At 52.6% G+C, this 13,644-nt stretch overlaps 1 protein-coding gene across 7 annotated transcripts in view; it reads left to right on the plus strand.

Moving 5' to 3' along the window:
* The first annotated feature begins 438 nt into the window (after positions 1 to 438).
* CA12 (carbonic anhydrase 12) overlaps positions 439 to 13,644 on the plus strand; it is a 56,467-nt gene continuing 43,261 nt past the window's right edge. For 6 of the 7 annotated variants that reach the window (XM_064570341.1, XM_064570342.1, XM_045899909.3 and 3 more), the window contains exons 1-2: positions 439 to 625; positions 5,992 to 6,012. In XM_064570341.1, coding sequence (XP_064426411.1) covers positions 544 to 625; positions 5,992 to 6,012 — 103 coding nt within the window. In that variant the 5' untranslated portion in view covers positions 439 to 543. Of the gene's footprint in view, positions 880 to 5,991; positions 6,013 to 13,644 lie in introns of all 7 variants that reach the window. The other variant, XM_064570343.1, reaches the window with a different exon arrangement.

A 13,644-nucleotide genomic window follows, 5' to 3' on the forward strand; every position in this document is an offset into this window, starting at 1 on the left:
GCACTGTCCAAGCGGCCGCGATTCGGAGTTGAACGCAACCTCTCTGCTCTCCTTTCCAGTCCCTAACGTGTGCCTGGCACACGACGAGGGGGGCCCCCGAAGGAGGCCCTGGCCCACCCGGCATTGTACTTAGGGGGCTTCCCGGTAAGGGCTGCGACAGCCCGGGGCAGCGACCCCTGGAGCCGGTCCCTAGGCGCACCCCCCCCCGGTGGGGCCGACGACAGGCGGCTCTCCCGACCCCTGCCCGCCGCTCCCACGAGAGACCCGGCTTCCCCGGCGAGCGCCGCTGAAGTCGGGCTCCCACTCAGCTCGCCACCGGGGCGCCAGACCTGCTGTGGGCAGGGCGTGCTCCCCCGCGCACGATGACATCATGTGCTTGGCGCTGAGTCGCTCTATAAGAGCGGCCCGCCACGAGCCGGGCGCCCAAGAGCAGGCGCGCTCGCTCGGCCGGGCTGCGCGCACGCGGTCCCCAGCGCGCGAGCAGAGGCGCGCGAGCCCCCGCTCCCCGACCCGGCGGCGCCCCCGCCCCGCCCCCGCCGCGCGATGCCCCGCAGCCTGCGCGCCGCCGCCGTCCTCCTGCTCCTCTGCTTCAGGGCACAGCCGGCCGGCCCAGCGCCGCTCAACGGTAAAGTGTCCGCCCGCTCTTTCCTCAGTCCCCGGCGCGCAGCCACACCGGCCCGGAGGATTGCCTGCGGGGCTCGCTAATCCTTTTGGCGGGGAGCGTACTCTCCAATGGCGTATTTTTAGACACTTTGGAAAACGCGTTTTGGAAAATTCTTTTGCCTTTGGAACGCACGACCTGTTGCGATGGGGGGAAGCACGTGTCTTCGGATTAAAACATGCTCGTGTGTTCTCGGAGCTCGCCCCAGCTCTGGAGGGGTGGGTGGCTTGGGAACTTGCTAAGGGGGGGGGAGGGAGGGAGAAGGGGAACCAGGATTTAAAATGCTGTGCCCGGATCCGCGATCCACGTGCAGATGGTCGAGGAGTCCATGTGGCGTCGGAGCCGCCTGGTTAGCAGGAAGGGTTTGCAATGCCCCAGCTGCAGCACCTTCCCGCAGTGGTGGATGCTTTTCTTTGGAGGAGAGCCTCTTTTTTTTTTTTTTTTTTTAAGATTTTATTTATTTATTTGAGACAGAGAGAATGAGAGAGAGAGAGAGCACATGAGAGGGGGGAGGGCCAGAGGGAGAAGCAGGCTCCCTGCCGAGCAGGGACTCCAGGATCATGACCTGAGCCGAAAGCAGTCGCTTAACCAACGGAGCCACCCAGGTGCCCTGGAGGAGAGGCTCTTTACCATTAAGTTTTACCTCCAAGTCAAAGGGATGATGCATCCCATTATTAATCATTGTTTTTCTCCAGAAGGGCTCTACTGTCTTGAACGTGTGTGTGCACTCGGAAGAGCATACACACCTCACTTCTGAGTGTAATTAGGGCTCTTAACCCCGAAAGGCTGGAGGCTGAGGGTGCCCAAGGGGATGGCAGGAGGAGGTGTGGGGACCTTGGGTCAAGGCAGTGAGTTTGGGTGCGCAGCCAAGGTCAAGGTTAGTTAATCCTTAGGAGCAAGGAGAGGATGACAAGCTTTTGCCTGCCTCTCCAGCTGCTGGCTGAGCACTTTTCTGGGGGTAGATAGTGAGTTTTGTGGAAACTTCCCCAGGAACTGATGGTAGCTCCTGCCCTTGACAGAGTGTGTTCCAAGTTGTAGGGACATTTGTAGGTGCTATCGGTCCTGGACCGAGGTTAGGCTGAAATATTTGTAGGAGGGCTGAAAGTGACTATGATGGCTGGAAATGGATCCTCCCTTGCTAGACAGTGGTGTGGGAAATTGATCCTGCTCTGTAGCGTGAAGACTCAGAGCCTCCTTCTCTGCTGGAGGTCACACGGTGTCGGTGGGGCTGGGTAGGAGGGAGGTGGGGGAGCTGGCCTGTCACAGCGTTGGCGTTACTCTTAACTCAAATCCACTGGCTGGTAAGATATGCTTGGTATTATTTCCCTCGTCTGGTCCAGAAGAAATAGAAGGTTGGGGGACGCCCGGGTGGCTCAGTTCGTTAAACACCGGACTCTTGATCTCAGCTCAGGTCTTGATCTCCGGGGTGTGAGTTCAAGCCCCACGTTGGGCTCCATGCTGGGCATGGAGCCTATTAAAAAAAAAAAAATTGGTGGAAGAAAGGGGTTACATGAAAGTGGAAATTAATTTTTAAAACTGCAGACTTTGACACGTATTCCCCTTTTGAGAAAGCTGCACCGGGACCTGAAGTTTTGTGAGAAATCTCCCTTGTAGTTCCAAGCTGCTCTGAGACAGGAGAGAAACAGCCATTCATTGGCTCTTTCCAGAAAGCCTGTTACTACCCTCACTCTGGGGCAGCCCCTCCTCCCTTCCCTCTCTTCCCCTGCCATCCCTGCCCTCCCCTCCCTCTCCTCCCTCTCTCCCTAGCCCCTGCCCTAGCCCCTGCCCTTTTGCCTCCCTTCCCCTCCTCCTTTGCCTTCCTTCTCTCCCCATTTTCCAAGTCGGGGTGGGGGAGCTTGCAGTCAAAAAGCCACTTTCACCCCCACACTGAGTAGCCAGCCTGCCTACCCCTAGAGTCCAAGAACACAGTTTTTATTCTGTTATTCCTCCTGTAGGTTTCTTGACTGTTTAAGTGCCTCAGGGGACAAGGTCAAAGCCAAAGTCACCGAGATGTAGAGTGTCAGTATTAACACAGGGTGGGGAGTAGAGGGGGGTTAAACTAGGTAATGAGGTCAAAGTGTGGTCTACCCTCCTCCCAGAGCATTTAAACTCCCAGCATTTGGCACTGGTAAATGTCTGGGGGAAAAAAATGACTGGAGTGGGGAAGGAGGGAGCATAAAAAGGTGAGGTCACGTGTCTTCTGGAGAAAACCTTTGAATGCTGAGTTGCTGTGGGGAACATTTCAATGATTTCTCACAGAGTCTGCTCTGCCTGAACCTGGTATGGAGAGCTGAGCAGTCTCTGGCAATGACGGTTACTCAGAGAAGGTTCTAGCACCCAGATCAGGAAGCAGGCAGGGCCCTGAACCCCTGGCCTGGATCCTCGTCTGTCCCACTTCCTCAGTGAGCTCGCCGGGCATTCTCCCCGCCCGGTACAGAGTAGGCCTGCAGGTTCTAACAGGCATCGAGCTGGGCCTCCCAGGTCTCCCACACAGAAGAGGAAAAAGGTCCCTCCTGGAAAAGCCTGCTCCCTGAGGAAACCTCCAAGGTGCAGGTAGCCGCAGGGGTTTTGGCCCGGCCTGCCTTCTGCGTGTGGTCAGGACTCCTGCCCTAACCAGGAGGCGGGGAACCATGAGGCGCCACATCCAAATAACACACACACACACACACACACACACACACGTCCCTTCAGAAAGTCTTCCTTGGGTCAGTTCTGAGCTGAAGAGGGACCAGGCTGGGCCCTGACCTTCATCAGATGACCCCCCCAACATTCAGACCACCCTCCCCTTCCTTCTACGGTGCTGCTTCTCCCCAGCTTCCAGCTCCCCAGTCCTTCCGGACACTGTCATTTATACCCAAAGCACCAGGGCCTGAGGACCAGGCAGGCTTGCCTGGAGAGAGGAAGGCAGGGAAGTTCACTCTGGATGCTGCTGTTTTTTAAGAACGCATCCCCGGTCCTGTGTCACCACCGGAGGTCTCAGTCCCCCATGTCCACTCTGTGACACTGGCCCCTGAGCTGCCCGCAGTATTTCCTGGATGCCTCATCTAAGGATGAGCCTCGACCATAGGGAAGACCTCCGCTTAGCAAGCTTTGGTGGGGAGAGCTCAGAAGAGGTGGAATATGAAAGGCTATGATTTGATTTGGGGGCAGGTGCAATTAAAGTCCTGGCCAAGGCAGGACTGCTCGGAGGCTGCAGCTGTTTTTCTGGTGGTCTCCAGGATCACGGGAGTGGCCATCTCTCCGGGTTAGCTGTGAGGATGAACTCCCCCAATCCTCATGAACGTCTGTGTGCTGAGCTTCCAAGTGCTCTGCCCGGCTACCTGGCAATGATCTGGTTTCTTCTAGCTCTGAAATCCAGAACTGGATTTCAGTAGCGAAGCCCTCAGACAAAACCCCTGAAGAGGTTTGAGGTGCCCTGTAGCTTGGTTCCAAGGCAATGCCTTCTTTGTTCCTTTCCAGTGTCGTTTCGGGGAATGCGCTGGCAGTCCACTCGGGGCTTACGCACAGGTTTGGTTCTGCATGTCTTCAGCTAATTGCTAATTCCCGGGAGGTTAATCTTGGGACTCTTAACTCCTGTGGGGTCCATAGCAGGTTTTAGGGGTTCTGCGGACCTCCTGAAATTAATTGTACATGAAATTTTGTGTGTCCAAGCCTATGGACATTTTTATGGGGAAGAGGTCTGTAAGTACTCATTAGATATTCTAAGGTGTCTGAACACCAGCCCCCCTCGCTCCTTGGCGATTGAGAAGGAGACTCGAAGATTTCCCAAGTTTGCTGGAGGTACTGGTAAATGTGGAGAGACACTTCTTAGCAGGCACTGATCTTCCACTTCATGCAGGGGACTGTCATTGCCTTACATATAAAACAAGGTGATAGGCTGCAGGTGGTGCGCAGAGACCTCACCACTTCTCTTCCAGGGAGGGAGGACAGTAATAACACCTCAACCTAAACAAATCATGGAGGAACCCTGCAGGCCTATTTTACTGAGATGTGGAGATACTATCCAGATTGAAAAAGGCTTCAAAGTGCTCTAGGGACCAGGAAAATAGCGAGGGGTGTCAGGGGCCTGATATTTTATTAAAAAGCCTTGGAGAACCATCTGACACTTTAAACCATGTACAAGTGTAACTAGATACAATTACCATTTTGAAAATTAAAAACCAAATTCATTAAAAGCACTGAGGCAAAGAAAGGAACCAGAACAACAGAAAACCGTGGGATTAAACTAGCTTTTCAAAAGCAGCAAAATTCTCTTTTTGCTTTTAAAAATCACTGTTGCCTTGGGTAGGAAATGCTCGGTTGCTGTGACGGGTGCAGGTTGCTGGTCAGTTAGGTTTTGCTGCAGATCATCTCCCTAGAGAGAACGGGGCCGTGAGAGCCTCCTCTTCCGACTGTACCCTGTGGGCCCCGCATCGTGATGGCAAGAGAAGCCAGGAGAGGTACTTGGGATGTGAAGAGTCCCCTCTCCCTGGATATGTCCCCTGAGGCACCCCGAGTCTCAGGGTCTCTGTGTCCTTCTGGAGGTGAAGAGGGAGGTGTCAGGCAGGGTACCAAGGGTGGAACTCTGCAACATCTCTTTTTCCAAAATATGTTTGGATGTAGGAACGGGGGACTTCTGTGCGTGAAGGGTGTGCAGTGGGAGGTGGTAGGTGACTTTCCTGATATTCCTGGCAGAACCTCTCCTACACCTTCTCTCCCCCAACCCCCGAAATTCTAACTCGGGGGAGGGGGGCAGCTTCCTCAAAGAAAAACTTTCCTTTTGAGCGGAGTTTTCTCCTCTTTAGGAACTGATGTGAATGGCTCTCCAGGGTGTGTTGTTCGGTGGGAAAGAGCAAGAGGCCTACCAGTGTTTCCAGTATGTTGACATCTGTGTTGCAGAAATGGGGAGAAAGAATGTGATTACATATGCGCGTGTAGTCACCGTGAAAATGTTCCCAGCAGCTCATAAAACTGGCTTTCTCTCTCCTGGAAGCAGGGAGATCGGGTGGGAGGAAGAGCTTTCATTGTGTACCCTTTGGGAGCTTTTGGGGTTTGAGCCTTGTGAATTTCTTTTACGTCTTCAGAAAATAAAATTTGGCTTCTCTAGGATCTGGGAGGCTTCTAATGAAGCCGCCTCCGCGGTCCTTGAGCCCCTGCACCCACTCGCGGCCCCGCGCCTCCCCCTGGCGGCTCTGGGAAGCGGCCGACGTGACACAGACTCTGACAATGTCCTGCCGTCTGGGCATCCGCCTCCTTTCCGACCTCACCCATTTCAAAATCCAATCTGTAGCGTTTTCTCTCACTTGCTTAAGCTCCGTTGTACTTACTTTGCTTTGTTTTGTTCTTTGCAGGATCCAAGTGGAGCTATTTTGGTAAGTAGAGATCTTAAATACTTTTTTTTTAAAAAAAGATTTATTTACTTTAGAGAGAGTGAGCGCGGGGGGTGGGGGCGGTGGAGGGGCAGAGAGAGAATCTTAAGCAGACTCTGCGCCGAGCACATGCCTGACATGGGGCTCGATCTCATGACCCTGAGATCATGACGTGAGCCGAAATCAGGAGTCGGATGTCTAACCAACTGCGCCACCCAGGCGCCCCTTAAATACTTTTTGGAGGAGATGGCTGTATTTAATGAAAAAGCCAGAAACGCCATGATCTGTGGAGGTTATTGTGGGGGCTGAGAAGAAGGACTCTGGTATCATTAAGGGAGCACAAAGGCTTCTCTAAAGAACCGTTCCGCACGGGCTGCATGCCGTACTTTCTCCAAGCACAGGAGCCTGCTCCGTGCACTCAAACTATGAATCCTAGCATTCCGGTTTCCAGATTCCTGCAAGGATTTCTGCCAGACCTCCCAGGTGAATGTGCCTCGGTTACCTCCAGACTGCAAGGGCCTTGGGTGGGAGAGAGACCTTCTCCTCCATAGGACATTTATTCTACAATAAACAAAGCATAAAGGGCTCCTTTCTGGAAGTTTGGCTCAGACCCCAGAATTTAAGCTGTCCGCGTGTCTAGAATTAACGTCTTGTTGCCATGTTTGTAAGCATGCGGAGTTCAGAGGTGGTGATGGCCTGTCCTTACTGAGAGGGATGCCTGCCCCGTGCGTGAGAAGGGAGAGGGATGTCAAGTATGCAGCGGGGTTTCCGGGGCATTGACAAGAATGACATTAGCCATCTCTGGCAGGCCTGCGAGATAAGCAGCTTGAAGTTAGCTCAGCCAGTGTGTGAAATGGACTGGAAATTTGGTCATCAGCTGGGGTGGGAATGGGAGGCCGAGTGCCAGGTCCACGGACAAGTGCAAGAATGTTAATAATGTCTTGTGAGGGACAGTCAGGAGCACGGGACAAGATAGATTATTCTGGAAAGAGGAGGCTGGAACTGGCCTCCCTGGCACGGGAGGAGGGTTGACAGGCAGAGGATTTGATCACCACAGTGGAAGCAGAATCCACAGCAAAGTCTGACTTAGATTTGCAAAAGCTAGCCTTTGGCTGTTTGTTAGCCCGGGAGGCATAGAAAAGTCACTGAGTTAATTCGCCAACCACCTACAGGCCAAGGTCTCCTGGCTCTGGCGTTGCATGGCTCCATCATTATGTACTTTCTTGTGCAAGACACGCTGCTAAGTGGGTGAGTAATTAGAAGGGGAGGCTGTGCTCTGTAGCTGGGAGTACTTACAACTCCCAATTCAAAGCTGAATAGAGAATGGCAGGTAATGAATAAATGGTTCAGTGCTCTGAGGGTTCCGAGGAAAGAGAGTGCTAGGGCTGGATGGTCAAGGAAGGCGCCCTGGAGGGGGAGGGCTTTCACCTGGACCTTGGAGGATGGAGAGGATTCAGTGGGGGTAGGAAGGAAGTGCTGTTGGCTAAGATGATGATGGCATCACATGAGCGGAGACAAGAAACAACAAGATGGTATATGGGGGGCAACATCTACAGAAAGAGTTCCAGGGGAGTGATTAACTCTTAAGGTCAGAAACAGAGGTTGTATCGAGCAGGGGAGACATGGAGGGGCAGGCTGGACCCTTCTCATTTTGTCCCAGAGATGGAGGAGCAGGGCAGGGAGTAATCTGTGTTTTAGGGAGAGTCACGTGGTAGTGGGGGCTGGAGAGGGAAGGATGGGGGGCAGGAAGGTGTCTGGCCTTTGCAGAATTCCTATTTGAGGTCTTCACATCCAGTTTGGGGATGGCAGTCAGAGGGAAGGAGAGGCCAGGCAAATGACTCGACCCAGGAAGACTGAGCAGAGTCTGGGCCTCAGGGCTCCTCGGGAGGGAGGCTGGCCATGTGCGGGGTGACGGGAGCAGCGCAGAAGCATTTCCTGACCGCTAGCTCTGGCCAGCCCTCCCTCCCCCTTGCCCTGCACCCCCCTGAGCAGTGCTCTGCTGAGGAAGCAGAGGGCAGAGTCTAATGGTGCGTGACATGCATGGGCTGAGCGCAGAGACAAATCTGGCTTTTGATGAGTGCACGGAGTGCACATGATGTGGGGTCAGCCCTCAGTGCGGGCCAATGAAGGAGGACGGATGCAGGCTGGCCAGGGAGGCGGACAGGTCCAGGCCGGCAGCTGGCACCCGTGGTCAGCGTCACCCGGGGAAACAGAGGGCCTGGCATGGGTGCTACGGGGGAAATGGTTTCCAAGCCATGAGGGCCGCACTGAATGAGGCAAGTCCAACCAAATGCCACGTGTTGGTTTTCCCAGGGTGCAGACCTCAGCTACTTTGCACGTAGATGCTGCTGAGTCATCCTGATCCAGGGGCCTCCTGCGGCCTGGAACATAGGGTAGGACTTCTAGAAGCACATGGAAAGAGAACCCTACCCCCACTCCCCCTCCACAAAGTCACCAGGCTGACCTCCCTGCTGGCCCGCCTGGAGACAGGAGGACCATCTGATGGCCAAGCTGGGGCCCGCCCTGCCCCTGTGCACCCCTCCGGGGTGGCTGAAGCAGCAGCTGGAGGTGTGCTGGGTTTAGAACTGCTGAGCAGGCCCTTCCCACCGGAAATCAGTCCCAAATCAATCCTGCTGAGCCCCAGCAGCTCTGCCAACTCTGAGCCGGGGGACAGTTGCAAGTCAGGTTGCCCTGTGAGCGAATGATCAACTCCAGCTTGCTGAAGTGAATCTCTGCCGTTAGAAGTCAAGGTGGCAGGTGCCCTCGTGCAATGGGGGTGGCGGGAAGGAGGTGCGAGGTGGGGGCTGGTCATGTTTAGTTCCTTGGTGTGGGGGCTGTGTTCAGATAGTGAGGAGTCATCAAGCTGTTCACTGATGATGATGCACTGTTCTGTGTGTGTATTATATGCAATAAAAGAGTTAACAAATTCCAGCTGGCTGGGAGAGTCATCCTTACCCTGGAAGTTTTTTGGCCCTTTCCCACAAAAACCCAAAAAAAACCAACACAAAAAACCCTTAGTATGTTCAAAACAACAGAGCAACCAAAAAGAATGACTGTGTTGGAACCAAGGACCTAAGAGCACGTCATGTGAGCAGAGAGTGGGCTCCGCGCTCCAGCCCCGAGCACACTTGACATTGCTTCGATGCTCCCCAGATGTGAGCTCGCTCAGACACAGAAACCACTGTCTGCTAGATATCTGGGAGGAATCAGATAAGCCTTCAAAAGAGATGGGATGTAAGCTCCTGGAGGGGGTGGGCGTCCCACCTCTCCTGGAGTCCAGGGCCCTGCGGGCCAGCCCCTCCATCCCGGCGCAGGGAACTCTGGTGTGATGGTGGCTTGGCCTGGGGATGCGGGAGAGCGGGCTGCAGCCCCTCACCGGCCCTCCTGCCCAGCTTCTCTGCCGTGGTTGGAAGGCCCTGGGCTCTGGCAGGACTCCCTGGGACCCAGGCACTGCCCCCGCATTCCTCAGGCTGCTCTCTCTCCTTCGTCCCAGACCAGAGATTCCCTGGCTTAAAGGATTTCCTTTAAGAATCAGGAAAGGATCCTCCACGGGGGCAAACCTCTCTGGTTCTCTAGGCTTCCGCCTCTACCCACCTTCGGTCCCGAATCTGCTGGAATATTAGGTTGCCGCAAACTTTCCCTGGCACGTGACGTCCTTCCCAGACCCTTCCCAAACTCTAAGAATGAGATGCGAAATGTGGAGGGAGGCTGGCGGAAAATCTCCCTACTTTTTTTTTTTTATTCTTATGTTAATCCCCATACATTACATCATTAGTTTTAGATGTAGTGTTCCATGATTCATTGTTTGTGCATAACACCCAGTGCTCCATGCAGAATGTGCCCTCCTCAATACCCACCACCAGGCTAACCCATCCTCCCACCCCCCTCCCCTCTAGAACCCTCAGTTTGTTTTTCAGAGTCTATCGTCTCTCATGGTTCGTCTACCCCTCCAATGTCCCCCCCTTCATTCTTCCCCTCCTGCTACCTTCTTCTTCTTTTTTTTTTTCTTAACATATATTGCATTATTTGTTTCGGAGGTACAGATCTGAGATTCAATAGTCTTGCACAATTCACAGTGCTTACCAGAGCACATACCCTCCCCAGTGTCTATCACCCAGTCACCCCATCCCTCCCACCCCACCCCCGACTCCACCAACCCTCACTTTGTTTCCTGCGATTAAGAATTCCTCATATCAGTGAGGTCATATGATACATGTCTTTCTCTGAATGACTTATTTCGCTCAACATAATACCCTCCAGTTCCATCCACGTCATTGCAAATGGCAAGATCTCATTCCTTTTGATGGCTGCATAATAGTCCATTGTATATATATATCACATCTTCTTTATCCATTCATCTGTCGATGGACATCTTGGCTCTTTCCACAGTTTGGCTATTGTGGACATTGCTGCTATAAACATCGGGGTGCACGTACCCTTTCGGATCCCTACTTTTGTATCTTTGGGGTAAATACCCAGTAGTGCAATTGCTGGGTCATATGGTAGCTCTATTTTCAACCTTTTGAGGAACCTCCATACTGTTTTCCAGAGTGGCTGCACCAGCTTGCATTCCCACCAACAGTGTAGGTGGGTTCCCCTTTCTCCGCATCCCTGCCAACATCTGTCATTTCCTGACTTGTTAATTTTAGCCATTCTGACTGGTGTGAGGTGGTATCTCATTGAGGTTTTGATTTGGATTTCCCTGATGCTGAGCGATATTGAACAGTTTTTCATGTGTCTGTTGGCCATTTGGATGTCTTCTTTGGAAAAATGTCTGTTCATGTCTTCCGCCCATTTCTTGATTGGATTCTTTGTTCTTTGGGTGTTGAGTTTGATGAGTTCTTTATAGATTTTGGATACTAGCCCTTTATCTGATATGTCATTTACAAATATCTTCTCCCATTCTGTCGGTTGTCTTTTGGTTTTGTTGACTGTTTCCTTTGCTTTGCAAAAGCTTTTTATCTTGATGAAGTCCCAATAGTTCATTTTTGCCCTTGCTTCCCTTGCCTTTGGCGATGTTTCTAGGAAGAAGTTGCTTTGGCTGAGGTCAAAGAGGTTGCTGCCTGTGTTCTCCTTTAGGATTTTGATGGACTCCTGTCTCACATTGAAGTCTTTCAACCATTTAAATCTCCCTACTTTCTATTCTGTAGTTGGGATAAAGGCGCCGTGTGACCTCACACTCAAATGCAGAATGGAGAGCAGACTCAGAGCTCAAGAGCCAACTTAAGACTGCAGTGAGGGAACACGTGCAATTAAAGGCTGATTTAATTACGAATGGGTCTTGTCTTTACCCAAGGTAGAGAGGCTCAGCCAACTCCAAACACCCCCATGACCTCTCCCCCAGTCCAGCTGCCGTCCTGAGGATGAATGGGAAGAGGCACAAAGCACTCAGAGGAGAGAGGCGAGAAAAGGCTAGAACATGTTTTTCATACCAGGGAGCTGAATCCCTCTCCCTGTGCGTTAGGGATTTCCCTTGAGGCCAGCAATCCAACCCACTATCATTTCTGCAATCTGTGCTGTAGTTCCAGTTACTTCTAATTGAAGTTGTGACATCCAAGGTCTGTTAGGATGTGGTATGGTCCACCCACTCAGAATTATTTCTCAGCTCTTCTGAGTTGCAGAATTGAGGTTTGTGTGTTCTGGGGGCATCTCGGCCTGCATTTCAGTGTTTGCAGCTGGGCTTACCAGCTGGGTGAAACAATAGGGAAGCTAGGATTAGTTCCTAGAGGCAGGTGTAGGGGCAGGGGAGTGGGGGGAGGCAGAAGTGGACAGTGTGCAGAGCCCAGAACCAGGCGGACCTCCATGAATATCTGCAAGGCCACTTTCTGGCTGAATGGCCTTAGGAGAGTAACTTAACCTCTCCCCTCTGAACGTCAGTGTTTCCAGCTACCAAATGGGAGTAAGAGCATCTACCTCCGTGGTTCTCAGAATGCGGGCCTCAGATCAGCAGCATCAGGGTCCCCTGGGACTCAGGATGCCCTAGAAATGAAACAGGTGGAAGGAGGCTGGGAAGAAAAGCCCAATCCCTTCACTCCTGTTCTTTAGCAGTCACAAAGGCACCCTGTTTCGTCGAAATGCAAATTCTTGGGCCCATCCCAGATCTAACTACAAATCAAAAGCTCTGGGGCTGCCCTCCCTGCCCCCCCAAACCTACCAGGGGGTTCTGATGCTCCTGGTTGAGAAGCACCGACCTGCTTCAGGGAGGATTAAGTAAGACAATGTAGGCACAGAGCAAGCACCTAATACAGCTAATCACCGTTTTCTTTCCCTCCACCTCCCAGGGTGGGATTATATTAGCTAATATGTGGGAAAATGCCTCGTAAACTCTGTAGCACCAAACAAACGTGAGCTGTGTTAGAAAGGGCTGGCTTCTTCATGCTTTGCTGAATTACCTGAGTTTTTAATAGCAAGGAGGTTACTGAACAAATAGGACATTTCCTTTGTGAGAAAGAAAGGGATTAAACAAAAAAACACAGACTCCTCATAGGCCAGAATGTTCTTTCTAGCCGTGTCCTTCAGGGCAGGGTGGGGTCAGACCTTATCTCCCTCGTGCTTGCCAGGCCTCTAGGGACCAGTTCCCGAGGCATCCTCAGCCTCCCGGCTTAGGCCCTGGGGAGCCTCAAGGCTGATCCTTGATTTGGGTGCCAGGGTGGAGGCCTGAACCTGGGAAGAAATCTGAGGCTGGGCTGTTAGGATTCAGAGCTAAGTAAGTCGAGCCCCAGGCAGGAACCCTCACCCGCCTGAGGCAGAGTCAGGCCTTGGGACTGCAGGATGAGAGCGGGCTGACCAGAGCTAGGAGGGGGTCCTGTCAGGCCTCTGGCTGTGCCCAGACTTGCCCCTTCTGCTACGTGCCCCAGGCATCCAGGTGAGGGCAGAGCACAGCCCCTCCAGGAGCTGGTGAAAGCCCTTGGCAGCCCATCCCCAGCACGCAGAGAGATGAGCCCTGGGGTAAACTAGCTCCAAAGGAAGATTTAAGCCTGACTTCAAAGCAGGTGTGTGAAGGAGGCTCCAGGCAGGAACTGGAAAGTCTGGTTTTCCATGACAAAGAGAACGGATCAGAGATTGTTCCAGCAATCTGCTGGGAGGGAGCGAGGGCCCTCTTTCCTGCTCTGCTGCCATCCTCCTGTGCAGGGGCCACCACAGGGGTGAAGGGGACAGGCACCACTGTGGAGCCCAGAAGCACAGCCAGACTTCCGGGGCCACACCGTGCGGCCAGGTGCCTGCCTTGGACAAAGACCATAATTCATTGATTCTCAGATACACATTTTTTCCTACATTTTAGCATCTCTGAAATAGGGCTATATCATTAATTGTGTCTGGAAGCAATGAAATAGGGTAGTTGATCCACGAAGGCTCGCTGAGAAGCACCTGTCCCATGCCAAGGGCGCAAGGAAAGGAGCTGAAATGATTAATTTCCACAATGAGATAGTGAAAACAGTGGGAGCAAAGAAGTCTAAGACTAATGGCCACAGTACCTAGCAACGATGGGGAACCCTATTTGATTTTCAACTAGAACTTTTTCCAATTTTCAGTTCATGTGTGCTTTTTGGTAGTGTTCAATAGTATTACAAGTATTTATAAACAAAGTAAATTGGGCACTCTATATGTGTGTGTGCGTGTGTGTGTTTTAACAAA

The sequence above is a fragment of the Mirounga angustirostris genome, unplaced genomic scaffold, assembly GCF_029215605.1.
Source record: "Mirounga angustirostris isolate CCGP_5_RB_7025 unplaced genomic scaffold, mMirAng1.0.hap1 SCAF_9, whole genome shotgun sequence".
In the NCBI taxonomy this organism is placed as follows: domain Eukaryota; kingdom Metazoa; phylum Chordata; class Mammalia; order Carnivora; family Phocidae; genus Mirounga; species Mirounga angustirostris.